At 37.1% G+C, this 21,286-nt stretch overlaps 2 protein-coding genes across 11 annotated transcripts in view; one reads left to right on the top strand and one right to left on the bottom strand.

Annotated features, from left to right (window-relative positions):
- Positions 1 to 19,344, top strand: part of PPM1E (protein phosphatase, Mg2+/Mn2+ dependent 1E) — a 106,537-nt gene extending 87,193 nt beyond the window's left edge. For 5 of the 7 annotated variants that reach the window (XM_054689172.1, XM_054689168.1, XM_054689169.1 and 2 more), the window contains 5 exons: positions 1,836 to 2,035; positions 5,621 to 5,809; positions 8,135 to 8,278; positions 8,511 to 8,604; positions 14,156 to 19,344. In XM_054689172.1, coding sequence (XP_054545147.1) covers positions 1,970 to 2,035; positions 5,621 to 5,809; positions 8,135 to 8,278; positions 8,511 to 8,604; positions 14,156 to 15,207 — 1,545 coding nt within the window. In that variant the 5' untranslated portion in view covers positions 1,836 to 1,969 and the 3' untranslated portion in view covers positions 15,208 to 19,344. Of the gene's footprint in view, positions 1 to 1,291; positions 1,372 to 1,835; positions 2,036 to 5,620; positions 5,810 to 8,134; positions 8,279 to 8,510; positions 8,605 to 14,155 lie in introns of all 7 variants that reach the window. The other 2 variants (XM_054689173.1, XM_054689170.1) reach the window with 1 other exon arrangement.
- TRIM37 (tripartite motif containing 37) overlaps positions 16,797 to 21,286 on the bottom strand; it is an 86,465-nt gene continuing 81,975 nt past the window's right edge. For 2 of the 4 annotated variants that reach the window (XR_005121917.2, XR_005121916.2), the window contains exons 25-26: positions 19,217 to 19,415; positions 16,797 to 17,074 (exon numbers count right to left, since the gene is read on the bottom strand). Coding sequence is in view for 2 of the 4 variants with exons in the window: in XM_037493386.1 (XP_037349283.1) it covers positions 17,071 to 17,074 (4 nt within the window). In the remaining 2 variants the exon portion in view is untranslated. The remainder of the gene's footprint in view (positions 17,075 to 19,216; positions 19,416 to 21,286) is intronic. The other 2 variants (XM_037493386.1, XM_037493383.2) reach the window with 1 other exon arrangement.

Genomic DNA, 21,286 nt, shown 5'->3' with positions numbered 1-21,286 from the left:
AAAAAAATATTTATTTATTTTTATACAAGAGCTGGGGTACAGGCCAGAGGCAGGGAGGGTGAGAGGATTCACCAGAGACATAGCAGGAAGCAGAACAGGCAGATGGATCGAAATACACTGCTGAGGGGAGCAGCGGGTACAACAGGAGAGGTCTGCTATGCCATGTGGGAATCTCCCTGGCCAACAGGAGAGGTCTGCCGCGCCATGTGGCAATCTCCCTGGCTGGCCGGGAATTGAACCCGCGCTGCAGAGGCTGCAGACAGCTTCACAGTGCTGTGCTCAACCTGCTGCGCTACCGGGGACGCCTCCCCTTGGTTATTTCAAGAGCTGCAACTTCAGTAGAGGACAACTTGAATGGAAAGTTAATGTGAGATGAAATACCCTCAAGTGCCAGTGTTGCTTAAAAGACTTATACATTTGTCCATCCATCAAGGGAGGCAAATCAGGCTCAGAAGTCTGCTGGTGTACTCCACTTACTAGGTCAAGTAGTAGACTTACTAGTCTAACAAACAAATTCTCTGACTGCTACCTCATTTTTTCTGTCCAGGGTCACACACATAGACAGAATTTAAGTACATTTTTTTAACTACCTTTGAGCTAGTTTCTCTATGTTCACTGAGTAAGACATTGGCAATCTGTCAGACTCAGTTGCTTTTCCTTTTCCATCTTTCTGGGCATATCTGTGCCACAGTGGAAATTTGTGGATCACTTGGCCCACTTACATTTTAGTCTTTCCTTCCATGATTTGAATCATAAGGCTTACAGGTGGAAGGATTTGCTCAATTTTACATTAAAAAATATATTAAAGGCTACCATATGCCAAGCTTTGTGCCAAACACTGAATATTCAGCAGTGATCAAAGCAATAAATTCCTTATTTTCACAGAGCATATTTGGATGGGAAAGACAATATTATAAAACTAACAAATACTTCTATGAATACAAATCAGGGTACAAATTATGTGAAATACCCTCAAGTGCCAGTGTTGCTTAAAAGACTTATACATTTGTCCATCCATCAAGGGAGGCAAATCAGGCTCAGAAGTCTGCTGGTGTACTCCACTTACTAGGTCAAGTAGTAGACTTACTAGTCTAACAAACAAATTCTCTGACTGCTACCTCATTTTTTCTGTCCAGGGTCACACACATAGACAGAATTTAAGTACATTTTTTTTTCTTTGAGAGATACAAAGCTTTTAACTCATTTCTTAGTCTATTGGCTAAACTATTATTTGTCTTTAATTAAAAATCTGTCAATCAAAACACCTAATTTGGTTCTGAATTACAATCAGTTATAGGGGAGAAGTTAGTGAACTGGAAGGAGGTAAAGAAGAGGCCAGGAAAAAAGGGACAAAGACAAATGGTTATCAAGGTAAATTTCTATTCTAAGTTTGAAAATACATATTTTCATAGGGCTCTCATATTCCAATTAGCTAGTTAACTGCTGTTCCTATTTCATTATTCTTCTAAGCATAGGGAGCTTGGCTCTCCAAGTGATAGCTATGACAGGCCAGCCAAAAGGGAACCAGTGCTCTGAACTAGATAGCATTTCACAGGCTGGAAGAAATCCAGTCTAGGAATAGATCCAGCTCTGGCCAGAGGTTTTCTGTTTATGACATAAGAGTATCTTAGTGGCAGTTGCTGGCTGATGATTTTATACTAGATAGGTTGTCATTTTCTCTCTTCAGAAGCAACATTTCATTTCTCTTGAGAAGGAAGAAATTCTTCTATTAAGGAGGAACTTGACTAAGGTGACCTACTTCTGTCTTTACCAAGCAGGCAAGTGAAAAGCAGTTTTACAAGGCTCTTCATTGGAGGTTTCTGTTTCTTTCACAGAGATTGAGACAGTGAAATTGGCCCGTTCTGTCTTCAGCAAACTACATGAGATTTGCTGCAGCTGGGTGAAAGACTTCCCTCTCCGCAGGAGACCCCAGCTTTATTATGAGACATCAATCCATGCCATCAAAAACATGCGCAGGAAAATGGAGGACAAACATGTCTGCATTCCTGACTTTAATATGCTCTTCAACCTAGAGGTAAAGGGCACTTCTGAAGAGTCATGAGATTTAAAAAACAAAGCAATCACCTTCATGGTCCTGTGAGAAAAGGAGAACTTCTAATAGTTTCTCTGATAGGTTGGAGTAGGACTAAAGGCAAAGTGGCACAAATTTGCTTGCATTAGGCAACAGAAAAGAAACGATTTTATGTTGTTTTGAATAGGTAATGCGCTCACGTGGTTCAAAACTGGAAAATAAAAATCTCTCTCAACTCTTCCCTCATTCATTTACTCTCCATAAAGCAAGGGAGGTTGCCAGTTTCTTGTGTAGCCTTCTAGAACTATTCTATAAACATATACACACAAAAGAAAACCAATATAACTCAATTAAGCAGTTTTTTAGGTGAAATTATTTCTGTAGTATAATCACATGGTGTTTATTAAGTTCCCATATTACTATGTTGATGAAGCAACACAAAATACAAACTTAAGACTAAGCAGTTTTCTGATTTCATGTGATTTTCTTTTTGAAATCTTGGTGTTTGAAATAGGAAAGTAGCTGGAATTACATTTCATGAATCTTTGTGACTGACAAATTGGATCATATGAGCCTTGTCAACTTAATAACCATTTTCTTGTTATCTTCCTCTTTTTCTATTAAATATATTATGTTATTATAAGCAGAAGTAGGATTGTTTCCTTTGCCTGTCACTTGCCTCTTCACTCAAGTTCGTAACTTAAATTACAATGTAGTAATTTATACAGGGTACAATGTTTAGTTTCTAATTCAATTAGCAGCTAAATTTAAATTTTAGCTCACTGTCAAGGTCTGATCAGCAGAGATGGTGGGTTGGTAAATTGTGCTTAAATTACAAAGACAGATTAGCTCATATCTTTGTTTCTAGTTGTTACCATGACCATACTCATGTAACTCAAAGGGCTGCTTTATGGATAACAGTCCTCGTATCACTATACCCACTTGACGATTATACTCAGATTTGAGAACATTATTGCTGTTTGTTGACCAGGTTCATTTTCACTTTGCCTCAAAATCAACCCAAAGGCCTAATTTGGGAAGGAGCATCGTGCTATAGTGAAACAGGCTTTATGGGCAATTTGGCACCACATATTTAGAAATTTATAAAATTTCACACCCTTTGATCTGATAATTATACTTTTAATTTTATAAGGAAACAGAAATTCAGAAAAGTCTTAACATGGTTCGATGTAAATGTTTTTATACAGTCAATAATAAAAAAATATGGTAATTATCTAAATCATCACAGTATAGGAAATGGTAATTATGATATACTCCTAAGATATAGATTATATCTATTAATGTCTTTGAGTAGTACTTAATGACAGAGGAGAAATGCTAAGTGTGGTAAATGACCAAAATCAGGTTATAACATTTTATGTACAATATGATCCTAATTTTATTAAAAAATATATATATGTATAGAAAAGACTGGTTTATGTGGATGGTGGAATTATAGAGGATTTTTATTTCTTTACACTTCTTTATTTATCCAAATAAACATACATTATTTTCATAACATGGAAACATCAGTGCATTTTTTAAGAAGCTGTACTATTTTATTTTTCAATTGACTTACCATTGTTTTCCAATACTAAGTAAGTCTATGGAATACAGCTTCACCTTATATACCACACTTAACCTATCACCATAGTTGTAGGTCACTCACCCCATCTATTCATTTTTCCATTCTCCTCCTCCCCTCTGGCAACAGCCATACATTTTTAAAAAGAGATTCGCACTCGGTTCCTGTTTCTTTTGATGCTATATTAAGAATCTTCCCACCTTCCCATCTTCCCATCTTTTCACACTATCTAAAATCACAATCTCATGCCCCCTAAAAGGTATTATTGCTCTTCCCCTCTTTGTGATGATCCCACATCAGTTTATTTATGTAAAAATTGCTTGCATATGCTGTTTCGTTTTTCAATTTCATCCTTATTCTGCCCAGTGAGTTGTTTAAAAATGAATACTGCTTTAGTACAAGTAGAAATTCTATGTCAGGGTTTTTTTCTAGACAGTTCTGATTAATGAGGTAATCTTCAATGATATTATAAATGGTGTTGATAAAATTAAATTAGTAAGTCAGTGATGTCTATAAAGCTACAGGTTTCATAGCATGTAGGTGTTATTTCTCTATGGAATTTATGTTTGGTATTTTTATAAATATAATATATTCATAAAAAGAACTTAGTCAATGCATGAATAGACCTTTTGTTTTAGTAGTCCTTTCAAATTTCAAGAAGAAACTCACCCCCACCGAGAAAACGAGCACAAGAAAATTATACAACTTAAGAATCAGTCATAGGACCTGTTCTCAGTCTAGCTCCTAGAACTCAAAGAAGTTAAAGACTTGAAATGAAAATCATTACATACTATTGTTGCCTAAAGGGAGCCCAAGGAATCAAAGTGCATTCATTTGAGTTACAGACTCCTAAAGGCGCTAGATCTGAGAACACTTGAGATGAAGAAAGGACTACTTAATGGTTTAAAAGTATCTTGTGATTAGGCTTCCTTTGTCAAGACAAAGAACAGGTTTGGGAGATTCTCTTCTGACAGTTACTTTAGAGTTTCAAGCAAGACAAGAAAATGTGAATTAAGTCTTGGATCATGGGACAAGACAAGTCTTGGATCATGGGTCACTGGGCATTGGAGCATCTGATTTTCTAATTGGGTTTGAGTGTAGCTAACTAGTTTAGAAACTCTTACATTATTTTTGGTGAGAATTCAATATGACCATGAGCGATTTATGAAGGAGGTTTTATAGTTTGGACGTATATATATGCTTTCATATCTCTATATATTTTAAACAACCTAACATAATTGGCCATGTGCTTGATGAAAGGCCAATTATTTCCTATTGTTCTCAGTTGCTAATTTTATGATTACTTTCATTTGGGGGAAAAAAAACCTACTCTCAATCCAGAACAGCTTTCACTCAATCCTTCTTTGTACCTTCCCTCTCCCTCCCCACAACTTGTAACAATTTTGAAGCAAATGTATGTGGGTGGTTTCCATGGTACAAGACAACTTCACATAGAGGGCACTTAAGCCTGAGCTAATTGGGCATGATATGTTCCAGTGTTCTGGTGTGTAAACACAGATGCCCTAATATTGCAGGTATTTTAGCAGTTGATCAGGCATGTCAGAAAAGGGAAACTGTTTTATTTTTTTTAAACATATATATAATTTTTTATTTTTTTAACAATTTATTTTATTTATACAAGAACTGGGGTACAGGCCAGAGGCGTGGGAGAGTGAGAGGATTCACCAGAGACAGAGCGGGGAACAGAACAGGCAGACGGACCAAAAGCGCTGCTGAGGGGAGCAGCGGGTGAGACAAGGAGAGGTCTGCCCCGCCACGCCACGTGGGATTCTCCCTGGCCGGCCGGGAATGGAACCCGCGCTGCAGAGGCTGCGGACAGCTTCACAGCGCTGCGCTCAACCCGCTGCACCATCGGGAGGCCCTGAAACATGGTTTTATCTGGGACAAAAACGGTGGAAGAAGATGGGCAAAAGTGCCTGGGATTAACTCATTTGAATCATGCAACACCTAACTCCCTTAACTGTTTGTGTTTCTAATGACAGGATCAGGAAGAACAAGCTTATTTTGCAGTGTTTGATGGCCATGGGGGAGTGGACGCTGCCATTTATGCCTCCATTCACCTGCACGTTAATTTAGTACGCCAGGAGATGTTCCCCCATGATCCTGCCGAGGCCCTGTGCCGTGCTTTCCGGGTCACTGATGAGCGGTTTGTGCAGAAAGCTGCCAGGGAGGTATGCTGTTTTCTCAAAAATCCCAGCCTGTGATGCACTAGCTGAGCTTAACTTGGTCTGTGGTTAAAGAGTTATTTTTAATTTTCTCTTTTGGGGCTGGTATTATTTGAAGTTTCTTCCAAACTGTACTATTAATCCACACTATTGAATTCTATTGTGGTTCTAATTCCTTCTTTAAGAATAGTTTTGATGAGGATGCCATGATATACAATATATAGAAACTTGCAGATTATAATTTTCTAGAAAGCCAATCCATAGCTAAATGTGGCAGGTGAATTTTATTTATCTTATTTATCATTGCCTGTCAGGTTCACACCAGGACCATCTCTCTAAGCAGACTTTGGCTAACAAGCTCTGGGTATGGTGATTAAAACAATAATCTAAAAAAGAAACTGAAGCTGGGATTACTTCCATATATTTGGTTCTAAATGGGATGGCAGTATTTTGCTGTGTTTCTCTTGAGGGAAAATTTGCTTGGAGAGAGTGAATCCTTAGATGATCCTTAAACTGATTTTCTCTTACAGGAAAAGTCAAAGCATGTGTCCTATTTTGTTAAGGTTAATCAGACCTACAATTTTTACTCTGAATGACAGGGTCTCTATATTAAGATCTCAGAGTAAAAATTTTAATTATCATTCTGGGCATTGGTAATTAACTACAGTACTCTATGTTCATTTCTAACTGGGGGCCAAAAGAGAATAATTTTTGAGCTTTTAAAGTAATTACAGAATTATATACCCATAGAAAAATAAAACTCTTGCCTTGTGATTTAAGCATTAACTCTTTTAAAAACGGACTTGGAAAGAACAGGGTAATCATTTAATCCATTCTTTTTTTTTTTAGTCCATTTCTTTTATTTCATAGTTATGCTGCATAGCAATAATGGGGGCTCGGGATGAAGCAATAAACTAGAACTATTTGGTATTATACAAGGGAAACATTCTATATCTCCCCACCCTCCCAAGGTTCAGACTAATATGCAAATCTACTAAGGTCTATATACTAGGGTCTGTATATACTAAATACAATCCTTGACCTTAGACCTTCCCAGGGTCGCTTGAAGGCTGAACTTGCTTGCTTCTGCCTTGGACCTGGGTGTCACCATTCTGAGGACAAGCCCTAGATCTGAGAGGTGATCTGCAATCACCAACGTGAAATAAGGGAATCACTTGTTCTTCATCCTCTGTTCTGTCCCTTTTCCTCTGTGTCCTCAAAACTACTGTGTTGTTTTTTTCAACCATGTTCACTTCATTTGCTTTGCCAATGATCCTAATGTCTGTCAGTCCTCCAATAGTTCTCTTGAATAATTTAGGTTTGTGTCAACAGTTACTGTTCTCCTTCTTGTGCTTCCATGTGCTGCTAACTGCTGGGAAGAAAGTTGCTATTCCTGTTGTGAAGCAGTCCTGCCTCCTGTTCTCTCCAGGGCATAAGCACTGAAATGTCTTTATCATGTGTTCCAGGGGGCTGAATTTTTGAACAGCCTGTGTGGGAAGACATTTTATTGGTGGGTGAGGATTTTTAACAAACTTTCCCTATATAGGGAAAACGAGAAGTTGTTTTTCTCATTGGATACAAGGGACCTTTACCACCCTTGACGCATATGTTCTAATTTAGGCCAAGTCCTTAGTAACAGAAAGTCATGCTCATTTGGTGGTGACTCATGTCAAATGGGGATGTCATTTTAGTACAGTAGTATCAAGAGCTTTAAGTACAGTGGTACTGAGAGACTACAGTGGAATTCTAGGCTGTTAGATTTTTTTTCATACAATGTTCTAAAAGCAAAGGCCCCTAAAATTGCTATAGAGAATACAATTTTTAAAAAAGATGTAAGTATCTCAGCACTCTAGGGAATGTGTTATCTCTTGGCTCCTATCTTAATATCCACAGTATGGGAGCATTTGTTGCATACCAATCAGATGCTTTCTATGTTATTTTGTGAAGCTAGAACTCTTGCCCTCAGAGACCAGAATATGGAAAGCTTAATTCTAAGGACTGATAAGGTGGATTTAACACCAGACTAGGAAGAAAAAGAATTTGTTCTATTTTATGTACTAATCATTTACCTGCCCTTTACCTATATATAGATTGGAATTAATAATCATCCTTGCCTTGCATATCACAGATCAGATGGATCTATGTGTTTATATACAAAAATACATATATGCCCATACAAGTACTTTGAGAAAGAGGAACCACTATTGTGAAATCGTTATTAATAGTCTAGCTCCCATTTGAAAAGTTTGTATTAATCATAAATTGTTTCCCAATGAGAATTTGGTGTCTGCTTAATTTTACTGACTCTAGTTTTATTTAAATTATTTTCAGAGCTTAAGATGTGGGACCACGGGAGTGGTGACTTTTATCAGAGGCAACATGTTACATGTGGCCTGGGTAGGTGATTCCCAGGTTATGCTTGTGAGAAAAGGCCAAGCTGTTGAACTAATGAAGCCACACAAACCAGACAGAGAGGTAAGTATAGTTTGTTCTATCAGGGCACCTGATAGAAAGGCAGTTGTCTAGATACTAATCGAGATTCACTCTAATTTAATCACTATTATCTCAGCAATCATGACTACCTTCTAAAGGAGAAATAGAACCTTGCCAGGAAGCTGATAAATATTATATCTGCTATTTACTGTTAAAGTAGATGAATTAATCCTGAATCCAGTTATTTGTTTCTTTTTGTTGCATTGCTGTTTAGGATGAAAAACAGCGAATTGAGGCCCTTGGAGGTTGTGTAGTCTGGTTTGGTGCCTGGCGGGTGAATGGAAGTCTGTCGGTCTCCAGAGCTATTGGTAGGAAAAACCAATTCATTTGGTTATTTATTTTGTTTAAAATAACAACTGGATAATACCGCTTAATTATTTAATCAACCTACTCATTCAAATTCCATTATTAAAAAGGAACTATATTAAGACATATAGAACTTAATAGTTTCTATCCTTTTTTAAAAAAAATGGAAGCCTTTAATATTTGCTATCAATTCTATTTAAAATCACAGTGACCCTCATTTCATCCAGGATTATATTTCGCTTAAATTAGTGTTCTTCAGAGCATGGACAATATCCTCCCAACCCCCATATTTTACTTTGCTTTTATCATCAAATTATTTTCAGTGAATTCTAAAAATGACAAAAATCAGAGAAAAAATTCACAGGAAAAAAATTGTGCTTTTTAGATGAAAACTACTTTCCACATGTAAAATATAGTACTTTGCCAGATAACCCTGGGGTTTTTAAGAACCTGTCTCCCTGGGACCTAAATCCTTCAAAAAAAGGGGCAAGTCAATGACACTCTAAAATTTACAAGGTTAATAGCTATGTTGAATGCACAAAAATGCAAGGGCATAAGTTTAAAGAATTGAGTTATAGTATTGTATCTTTATCTTTGGCACCTGGGTTTGTTATTTTGACTTCATATCTTAGTTCATTTTTTAAAAGAATAAATCAATTTGTGTGTCATATGGGTGATATGTACATATATTGCAGTACTTAATCATTGACGCCTTAAAAAAATGCAGTTTGACATAGGGATAACATGGATAAGTGCAATTCACATTTAATTCCCAAATTTACCTTATTGTTACCAAAAAATTTCCAGAAATTAACACTTCAAAGGATTGATTATTCCACCAATGATGCAAGTTCCTCCCACTTTTGGTGAAGGTGCTGGCAAGCTGTGAAGTGGCCCAAATGTGAGTAGCAGAATGCTGAGAGCGAGCGAGCTAAAATATTCTGCAAGTACCTCCTAAAAAACTGAGAGTCAGCTTTACGTTAGACTATGGTCATTATTAAGAACTCTGGAATAAGGAAAGAGGAAATTTCTCATTTCTAAAATACATCCTTATGTAGAATTATTTTTTGACAACTTCAACCAACGATCTCTTCTCTTAATCTTACTGTCTGTCAGAATATTGAGGCAGCTTTAATGCTTGTTAAAAGACCAACTTTACTGAGGATACCTTCCTTTTCTTGTTTCTAAACATAAAACTATGCAGAGGATCAATGTCTTTGAAGAAGTGACAGTCTGAGAGAGAATCAGGTAGACTTCCTAGAGGCAGTGACTGTTGAGTGCAGGCTATTGTTTAGGAAAGGAAATTGCAGAGGTAGCGATTTCAAACACTAGAGTGTCTGTTGAAAGGGCGTGGTGTTTTAGGGACAACAGCAAGCACAATATGCTAGGACAGAGTGGGAGTGGCAAAATACATGCTGGCTCAGAATATGAAAGGGCTTATGTGTTTTATATGTGAGGGTAGGTAGCCTGGATTTCATCAGGTGAATAAGCAGAAGGGCCTCGTGATTATGTTTGTATATATATTTGTAATGATGGGGTGGAAAGAAAGCTTAGATGGGAGATTATTCAGGAGACTGCTGATACAGTTTATTACGGAGATGAGGATGCTAAATAGGGATACAGAGGAGGATAAACTGAGATAAATGACAGTTTGTGGGGGGGAAAGGAAAACCAACTTCCAGGTTTCTGACTTGTATGACTAATAATATGATAAAGCATTTGAAAAAAGCAGCAGCAATTTGGGGATGAGGAATAGAGCAGATAATGAATTCATACTGGACATATTTTATATCCTAAGTACCTGTGGGATGTTGAGAAGAGATAATTCATATGCAATTGAAACACAGATGTGGAGCTTAGTAGAGCTCTAAGTTGGAGAAAAATTGGGATTCATCCCATTTTGAGAAAAATATTAGCAACCTGTGAAGTTAGACAGATAGACAGATTTAGAAAGTCAAAATTATAGGCATGAATGACACTGATTAGGAAGAATAAATACTGTGGAGAGACACCAAGATGAGACTCCTGGAAGGCAGAATAACATCATGAAGCCATGCTTTCTTGGTCTCTATCTTGGCTTTGCCACTTCACAAGCTGTAGGCCGTGGGGAATTAATTTCTGTGTCTACTTGCTCCTCGTAAAGTGGGAATAGTAAAAAGTACCTAAGTCATGGAGTTTTTGTATTAATGGTAAAATATACATACCCATACTTAGAACCTTGCCTGGCAGTCTTAGCATACGATAATTAGTGCTATTATTAAGTGAAAGAGCCACTGAAGAAAATCTGGAAGATGAAAATGAAGATGGGATCAGAGATACAGAAGTGGGGTATCACACATTAGAGGGGTAGGTTGCTAGGAGTAAAGTGTCTATGAATCAAATGATGCAGAAGTCGAGTAAGATGTAGGTTAAAAAAAAAGGCATGGAATTTTAAAAATAGGAAATAACTGGTAACATTTTAGGGAAATATTTTACATTAGTAAGTAGGAAAAAAAATAATCGGGTAAGGGAAAATGAGCAATAACATAAAGGAGCCTGTGTAGACTTAGTTTCTTAGGCAATTTGGTTGTAAGGGGACTAGTATGGTGGTCTGAGGGAAAAGCTTCATTTGGTAAAGAGTTGCTTTTATTTATTTATTTTTTTTAGGATGAAGAAATTTTAGATCAGAGCATTTATAGGATAAAAGAAGAGAGCAAATAGAAAAGAAATTGAAGATAAGAGAAGTCAGAGTCCTAGAGACAGGTACTCTGAGAAAATGGTAGCAGATATAGGTAAATCTCTACAGATTAAGAAAATTGAGGGTTGGGGGTGGTTATATATTGAAGGAATTCAGGCCTGATATCTTAATTTTCTTTGAAGCAGGAAATTAGACCATTTACTAAAATCCAGTAGCTTAACTAGAAGGAGTTGAAGAATGTGAGAAAGATTTGGAAAGCTCATGGAATTAAATAGGAGGCTATACAGAGACAAAAAAAAAAAAAAAGGACTCCTGAGCAGAGTTCATATCTACTTAGAAAATAAATGACACTTAAAGCTTTAAAAATGAAAAGCTTTTCAACAGTTTCTCCCCATGAGCTCTTCAGATTTCTGATCCAAAGCTGACAGAAGCATGATATGTTTCCTAGCATATGGAGAGAGGAGGCTGAAGACAAAAGGATGTTGCCATTTCTACCATGAAATGGATAATCATGCCCTCCTACCAAATTTGGGGGCGAAATGTCATGAATTTGACATCCAACAGTAGAGCAGGTGAAAAGCCAGAATTTTGGCAGCATTTTCTCTGTGCAAATCTTTGTATGTTCTGTTCCAAACTAACAGTTGCAGTAGCCTTTTAATTGAAGCACTAAAACAAGACTTTTGGGAACAGTATGACTCAGATCACATTTATTTTTAGAGCTGGAATTCAGAAAATAATAATGATGATAATAATACAGTCAGGTGGAGCGAAGGGCTGGGGAAATTTAGGGAAATAGATGGGTAGAGGACACTGAATCCCATGATTGAAGTTTTAACTAGATTTATAGGCTATTGGGAGGCATTATAGTAAAGAACTGAAGTTGATGAAAACAAAGCCATACTTGAGAAAGACAGTTCTGGCTACTGTGGGAAAAGACTAGATAAACTAATCCAGGTAATTATATTAAGTAACTATCTGTTGTTCTGAGTATCTGATCCATTAAGTAATTTGCTAAATAAAACATGTGTTCCATGTTACTCATAGGGTTCCTACAGAACTTTCTTGGCTTACCTGAGAATTCTACAGGGATGTGAAACATTAGAGAGACACTTTACATGGGTAGGAAAGAGTCTATAACATATATCAGACATAGTGGTGCTACAGCCAAATCACTTTAGTATTTTTATCTTCTCTTGGTAAAAAAGGTCAGTTTCAGTACAATGGAAAGGACAATAATTAATAAGGGTTTGTAAGTAAGAAGTGCTAAGATTTGAACCCCGTCTGACTCCAGTGCTGGTGTCCTTAATAATTAATCTATATGCTACTACCTTACAAATGATAAAGCACTTGGTAAAATTTTTATACTACTGTTTACCAATGAATTACAGTAGTCTATAATACCCAGTATTTTTTTCAATACTGTTTTTTTTATGTAAAGATGGCATAAATTAATAACCCTTGTCATAATAAGCTTTTGGCTACTCAATAGGCTAAGGACCCTTTTGCTATCTCTCGCCAATTATCTAGAGAAAAATAGTGAGTATAAACAATGAGTCTGAAAGTTCCAATACACATCATAGATGAAAAATTATGTCAGTAGTCTGGTGATAGAAATCTAGCCTAGTATGGGCCAGACGTCTCCAATCTCTTTCCACTTCAAGCACCTTCTATTCTACTACACGTTACTCCCTAACAGGAGTTAGTACTGGGTCTTTCCTAGTTCCCTCAATCACGATCCCGTCTGTACTTGGTGACAACTGTCCTTCAAGGCCCAGCTCAAATGTCATTCTTTTAAGTGGATGAGCTAAGCAAGAATAAAGACTCAGTAGGGTTCTCAGGGGGTTCTCACAGTTGCTCCTAAGTGGGAAAAAAGCAAGACGAGGACGGTGACCAAACATACGAAGAAAACAAGATGGTAGTCCCTAAAGATGAGAGAAACTGGTCATTTTCTGACTATTCTGTGTAAGTTTCAAGTAAAGCAAATTGGACTGGCAATCAAGAGATTTCCATTTAGGCTACAGATGACTTTTCTTGGCTTGAATAGCTGGACTTGATTTTTTAAAACCCCTTATTATTCAAACTTTCCTCTGTGCTCACAGCATGAAGCTACTGATTCTAGACAAGGTTAGAACAAAAATTCTCTAATGAAGAAAACGGCTAGAACTTTGGTTTATTAATATGGCCTTGTTCCCAGTCTCAAACCAAACCTAACCATTAAAAGAACTAGAGATCTACTAAGTCAACAAAGTTTTCCTTTGTTGGACTGGATTTTTTTCATACAGATTTTAGCTTTGACATTTGCTGCAATACTTAGCTAGGCCTAAATCATAACTAGAGGGCCTCCCTGGTGGCGCACAGGGTTAAGACACAACCTATGAAGCCGTCCACAGCCTCTGCAGCACGAGTTCGATCCCTGGCCAGCCAGAGAGCAACCTACATGGTGCAGCAGAGCTCTCTTGGCTCGCCCGCTGCTCCCCTCAGCAGTGTACATCCTGTTCTGTTCCCCACTCTGTTTCTGGTGAATCCTCTCACACACACACACACACACACACACACACACACACACACACACACACACACACACACACCCTCTGGCCTGTGCCCCAGCTCTTGTATGCATAAATAAATCTTTAAAAAAAAATAATTAACTAGAGACACAAAATTCAAAGTCTCAGCTAGGTAAGAAATTAAGCCCAATGAATGGCAATTATTTAACTAGGAGTAAGGAATGAGCAGCCTCACATTATTAGAGAATACAAGTATTTTTCACTAAAAATCAGATTGCAGTCCAGTAAATTGTGATCAGAGTAATGACAGTGGCCATCAGCATTCTTACATGGTAAACCAATATCTGATCTACTTCCTAATTCCCGCAGGAGATGCTGAACATAAGCCATATATCTGTGGGGATGCAGATTCTGCCTCTACTGTTTTGGATGGAACTGAAGACTACCTCATTCTGGCCTGTGATGGTTTCTACGACACCGTGAACCCTGATGAGGCAGTAAAAGTTGTATCAGACCACTTGAAGGAAAATAATGGAGACAGCAGCATGGTTGCCCACAAATTAGTGGCATCAGCTCGTGATGCTGGGTCAAGTGATAACATCACTGTTATTGTGGTTTTCCTGAGGGACATGAACAAAGCTGTAAATGTTAGTGAGGAATCAGATTGGACAGAGAACTCTTTTCAAGGAGGGCAAGAAGATGGTGGGGATGATAAGGAGAATCATGGAGAGTGCAAACGCCCTTGGCCTCAGCACCAGTGCTCAGCACCAGCCGATCTAGGCTATGATGGGCGTGTGGATTCATTCACTGATAGAACTAGCCTGAGCCCAGGGTCCCAAATCAACGTGCTGGAAGACCCAGGCTACCTAGATCTCACACAAATAGAAGCAAGCAAAGTTGACAGTGGCCAGTTTTTGCCACCAGTTGAGATGTTTGGTCCTGTTGCACCAAAGAAAGCAAATCTTATTAATAAGCTAATGATGGAAAAAAATTCAGTTCAATCATCATTGCCTGAATGGAGTGGTACTGGAGAGTTCCCCTCTTGTAATTTGGGTTCAACAGGGCAGCAGATATACAGAATGGAGAGCTTATCTCCTGTCTGTTCTAGGTTGGAAAATCAACAGTTCATATTCCTGGGAAAGAGAGTTTCTAGATTGTTTCATTTACGCTACCACTACTCAAAGAGGCGGTTCAGGTTTAATCCAAAGTTTTATTCATTTCTCTCTGCTCGAGAACCTTCCCACAAAATGGGCAATAGCCTGTCCTCACTTATTCGAAGTGGGAAGAAAAGTAGGGTGTTACGAGGTTCTCTGCCATGGACACAATATAGTTGGAAAGTGTACAGTCAAAACATGATGAGGAATTTCAGAAAGAGTAATGATATTTCATACCCAGATCTTCCCTGGAGCTATAAAATATAATATTTTCTCTTAAAAGTAGGCTAGCTAGGTCTCCCCAATAAAAACCACTATCAGAGTAGAATCAAGGTAGACATTTTTGAAATATATGTGCTTCATTATGAAACCATGGATGGCTCAATTCTTAAATGTAAATAGATCTCTAGGAAACTCAAAATACAGTGTTTTCAATCTAAAAAAAAAGTATTGGCAGTTTCACTAGCAAAATTATACAACTGGTCCCTGTGATGTGTCTCTACACCTACATACAATTCCCACCCTACTACCCTTTCACATCACTAGTGGAAGCTTGTGAGTTATTTCAGTTAGGACATATAGTGTTGAAATCTCAACGCAGTTGAAATCTGGTCTGATGTGCCTAATATATCTAAGGAAAACTTAATGAAGAATTAGTTTTAGCTGAGGAATGGTCCTCAGAAGATGGGACTATGAAGGAAATCCCTACCCCGCCCCCACCTTTTTCAGTATGTAGACTAAAAGCCATATGGGTTTTCATTGGTAACAATTAAAGCTGAAAACTAATATAAAAATGTCATATTCACAAACTTTGTGAGGTGGTACAGTCAAAAAGATTTACTGATTTTTTTTTCTGTAACATAAAAGAATAACTGAAAATTTTTTCAATTAAAAAAATATTTCCTAGGGCTGTAGCTATTTGAGAGTTTCATAACTGTTATGGTGCTTTTGGTGGAATTTTTATTATGTCATTTTAGAAGATTGCTGTCAACTGGTTTTAATCTCTATTGCTAATGTTTCTCACTGTACCTTCATCTCAGGAATAAAACTGGTTTAATGGAGATGATGTCAGGTACATATGTACTAGAATCAAGTTGTCACTTAAAAAGAAGAATAGTATTTCTATTTTCTTTGCCTTTAAAAAAAAAGTTCAGACAGCAAAGGCATATAGTACTATAAAATAAAAAGTGGATTTGGAGAATGAAAAATACTAGTTTTAACTTCTCAAATTGTTTCCCCTAAGGGAATGAAGGAATTGGTATGAAAGAGACTGAAAGCACTGCCTAAAGTGAGCCCAGAAGCCAAGTGCAAAGGAGAATGCAGATTACTGAGACTGAGGTCTGACTAGTTTTAAATGGAGAATGCACCAGAGTCCTGCTATATGCAACCTCAGACTGCAGAGCTAGGACATGTGTCTCGCATTTCAAATTTTAAAATTGTCTGCTTTTTGCCATTTCTGCAGTTTGAAGCCAGAAGCATATCTTCAAATGAAGAAAGCAAATAAATAATCAGATTCATTCAGTGAAGCAGCCTGATTCCCTAAAAATCATGAATATATCCATTTTGACATGTTACCCTCCCGCTCCCTGCCCCAACAGTCAACCAGGAACCAGCCATGCTGACAGGAGCTGCCTGCTGTGGTGATCATTTAATATGTCATTAGTAAGCACTACATGCTTTTGCTGAGAAATGTCCACTGTCTAATTTGTGTGTTTATATAATTACTTTATGTTCCCAGACCCTATCTACATAGTGGATAGGACTAAAATTCTGGATTTTAAAAACAGAGGATTTTAACCTATCTTGGTTGCCAGTATAGCTATATATATAAAAACAGCTTTGCTTTAGCAATGACCAGATTATTAACCTACAGATTTTATTTTTAAAATTCTGGATGAAAGCAGATTTTCCGAAATTTTCTTCTCTTGATTTGAAGTCATTTTCTTCTTTTCTCAAGTCTTGTGACACGTGGTTGATGAGGGAGTAAAACATGGCTTCAACTATAGTATCAGAATCTTTTCACCATCCTGATGCTTTACCAACATATACAGACCTCGCTCATATCTGTTATTTTCTGAAGCCTAGATCTTGTTAACAACCCATCAGGTGCAGTGTCAGTTTCAAATCAAATTATCTAAGGAAACAAGAAAACAGAGGCAGCAAAATTACAGCAGACTATAATTGTATATTATAGTCTAAAACACTTAGCTAAATTAAAAAAAATTTTCCTTTAGTTGTCTGTTGGTAGTGTTTTTGATCAGAAGAAAGAAGGTGAAAGAAGGTACAGCAATAGGTTTTTTCAGTGGGGAAAAATGACTGGATGGAACTGGGATGAAACACAGACCACAACTTTAAAGGTCTAGATTTTGTAGGTCTGACTACATAAGCAGTATTAACTCCATTTCTCATACCAGTAGAAAGTTCTACACTCAATCCTCTAGAAAATAAAGTAGTTCTAGTGTGGTCAAGTTATAAACCAATATTGTAAAAAATAGCAACTATTCATTTGTTCACAACATGCACATTTATAGAGTAGTTAGGTACCATTTGTAAGGTAAGTCCTTTAAAATCTATAATACATATTCAAGTAGTGGTTATTGGTCTGATATATGCTGCTCTTGGTTCTATACACTAGATAAAAAGCAGTGCTTTGTGAAATAAAGTGTTATATCTTAATGCCACTGGTGATAGAAAGTAGTTCCCTTCAGTTCAAATCCTGTGCCCTTATTTGCTGCTTGCTGATGTAAGCAATAAATACCCCTCTAACTAATGGTATCTACACATTTCTGTAACTTGTATTTAATGATGGTGTATCTGGTGATTATAAAAATATTAGGCAGATATAAAAGTATATAATATATAAACTGTTAATGCTGAGGTATAGTCTGTGAATTACGTGTTTTGTACTTAAATATTCATTGTGTAATTTAGTGGTGGTGAAAGTTCTACACTCAATCCTTAAGAGTGGCAATATCCCTTTTCAACTTAACATGATATGCATCAATTTGTTTGCTTGCTAACCAAGTTTTGTTTCTGTTAGACTAGGAAGTAGTAAAAATATAAATAAGAAAGTATAGTGTTGGTTAGGGAAACAGACTTCAAGTCATCAGCTGAAGTCATTATAAACTCCTTGTACATTCACTGTGAGTTTCAAAGGGAGTCCCTCATTTAAAGGTTTCCTTTGTTCACTTTCTGGATGTGTACTTTTGAGGGGTATCTGAGGTTAAGCAACATCACAGCACCAAACACTGGGGCTATTAATCTCATTTAGGTCTGTAATAAAGAGAATGGTGGAAACATATATGTATATACCTTTTCTTTACCTAGAAGTGCCATCCATTGTCCTTGAATTAATAAGATTAAAGTTACTGTTGCATTAATTTAACTAGGAGGATCCTTGAAAGCAACACCTTTTCTAAGGACAATGTCAACAATGTCAATGTCAACACTGAGTCTGATTCTGACCACATTTATAGTGGTATAGTGTCGATACTGCATCTTCATGACAACCACACTCCATTGTTAGAACACTGTGCCAGTAAAAAAGTGCAATATCCAATGGGCAGATAAAATGATGCATAAAGAAGTTCAGTGTTTACAGATAAAACTGCTGTGATTCAAGTTCTTCCTTCCCCACCTAAGGCTTCCCGAGGCTTTGTGAGAAAGTGATCTTAATGATTTTAATGTTTGAACATAATTTGTTTACTCAACAAGCATTCTCACCTAAGCAAGACTATAAAAGGGGATTGTATTGTTTTGGTTATACCATATTTTGGGATAATTTTTCTTTGGATGGTAAATTAACAAAAGAGAGAACATACTTTTTCACCTTTTAAAAATCAAGTGATGTTAAAAGCAAATACCCACTCTGCTGTCCTGACCTGTGACTATCTTAAATGTTTTTTGCAAAATAACATACCATGAGTATTATAACATGACTATTTTCCAGACAAATGGCACTGTGTTGAAAAATAATTGTTATTTCCTCTAGCAGCATTGTATCTTCTATTTTGAAGACTATTTATTGTACTTATTAGAAAATACGAAATTAGATAGGGTATTCCAGACTGACACAGCAGTTGTTCTGGAAAAGGAAATACTCTAATAAACTTTGATGTATTAGATAATCCGCAGATACATCATCGTACTCTAGGTGCTCTTTGGTGAGAGACAGGCTTTGTTCTCTTGTTATGACATTTCCCTGCAAGAATTCTCTCTGAAATGAAGCAAATGAAGTGAATCATTTCTTACCAAGTAAATTTATCAATTTACAAACCTGCTCTACAGCTCACTTTTGAGTTCAGTTGTAATCATGAGTGATCCTTCATATTTATTAAAACTGTTCATTCAGGTAAAAAGTATGTTGAAATTTTGCCAATATCTTAATAAAACCCAGCAATTAAAAACCACTAGTCATTTGTCTGTTTATTCAAAGGAAAGGTAAGTTGTTCAGTGCTGAGATTTAGGCAGATTCCCTAGAAATAAAAATAAAATTCAGGTGGTAGTTTCTTAAACTTGAAAGTAGGAGAACTTTCAAAAGAAAATTTGCTGCCATAACGTTACTCATCTCCCCTGAAAACCCAGCAATATTTAGTCTCAAACATGTTCTCTCCAACAGTTTAATGAGTGTTGTGTGTGTGTGCATGTGTGTTAGTATCCTAAAATAGACAAGGAACAGGAACTGCCAAGGGCTAAATGTTGACTCCTCAAATCTCCCAACTACTTTATTCTTCAAAATTGCATCCAACCAAAGGATTTTTCCTTTCACTTAGTTTTTCCCGTTAGTAGTATCAAACGGAATTAAAAAAGGGAAAAGTCTTAAGCTCCTAATTCCCTACACTCATTCAGCACTTAAGATTTAAGAAGATTTTAAATAGAACTCAAGAATTAAAAGGTCGGAAAGAACCATATATTTGAAGAATGTTTCTAAAGCAAGAAATGAGCATTTTTCTAATGTTATTTATACCTGAAAAAGTACAGTATTAAGTTCAAAAGGAACATCTCTTTCTGAAGCAGCAAGATATGTAAGAACCACTAAGTAAAGTGATATTATTTGAATTTAATAGAAATGTATCCATATTAGCAAACTATGCCTGGATTGATAAGGTGTTTAATCATTTCCCTTTTTGATTACAAGTTTTACCTTTATCACTTTAACAGTTATAAAGAACACGCTTCTATTGAGCTTTAGAAAAACTACTTGTGCTTGGTCTAGGCATAATCTCATAGAAGACCCTTTCTTGTTTATATTTTGAACAGTTTGTTCTTTTCTGAGACATGAAACTGTTTACATGTTTATCAGTAAGAAATAACTCTTATCTTAGGCAGCTCGGTTTAGCATTCTTCTTATGCTGAACTATATACAGGTTGTTATCTAAAGACCCCAGATAAAACCTCCAAATGAGGGCCTCCCAGGTGGCGCAGCAGGTTGAACGCTGCGCTGTGAAGCTGTCCGCGGCCTCTGCAGTGCGGGTTCAATTCCTGGCCGGCCAGGGAGAAACCCACATGGCGTGGCAGACTTCTCCTGTCTCACCCGCTGCTCCCCTCAGCAATGTCTTCGGTCCATATGCCTGTTCTGCTCTCCGCTCTCTCTGGTGAATTCTCTCACCCTCCTGCACCTCTGACTTGTACCCCAGTTCTTGTGTAAATAAATAAATCTTTTTAAAAAACCAACTGAACAAAAAAATCCTTCAAATAAGATGCTTCAATGGTGCAAGTGGTGGGGGGGCCCTCACACACAAGTTCTACCTGATTTTTCTGATCCTGCTTTTAGACAAGGGGAACAGTAAATGCAATAAACTGTCAGGAATGAGAGCCTCCCCGGTGGTGCAGGGGTTAAAGTCTCAGTCCCAGTTCTTGTATGCATAAATAAATCTCTAAATAAAATCATACCAAAAAAAAACCCCCAAAACAAAATCCTGTCAGGAATGATATCTGGGATCACCAAGTCAAATGAAACAGAATGGTAGAGAGGCTAGGAGTAGGCTTTTCCAAAGGCACATAAGGAGACACTTAACTGCCTGAAAGACTAGCTGGGCAGAGGCTCTGCAGAGCAGGAATGGAAAGACTCCCTGTAACAGGAAGAAAACACGTAAGTGTGCCAGCAGAGAAGAGGATTTTTAGAAACAGAGCAGCCCATCTGATTTTTGTCCCAAACTAAGAGTAACTGATGTTACCATCTGCTCTTAAGCCTCCCCAGGCAGTTTTAATATTTAAAGCAATCTAGACTATGAAACCAAGCACAGGCTGATGTGGGAATCAGAGGTAAAAAGAGATCTGAAAATATCACCATGAAAAAACAGGAAAAAAAGCAAGAAAATAGCTCTTAGAATTTCCTATTTTTCAA

This window comes from Talpa occidentalis, unplaced genomic scaffold (genome assembly GCF_014898055.3).
Source record: "Talpa occidentalis isolate TD23 unplaced genomic scaffold, MPIMG_talOcc4v2.1 talOcc4.7, whole genome shotgun sequence".
Taxonomy (NCBI): Eukaryota; Metazoa; Chordata; class Mammalia; order Eulipotyphla; family Talpidae; genus Talpa; species Talpa occidentalis.
This window is presented reverse-complemented; position numbering and strand designations above follow the sequence as displayed.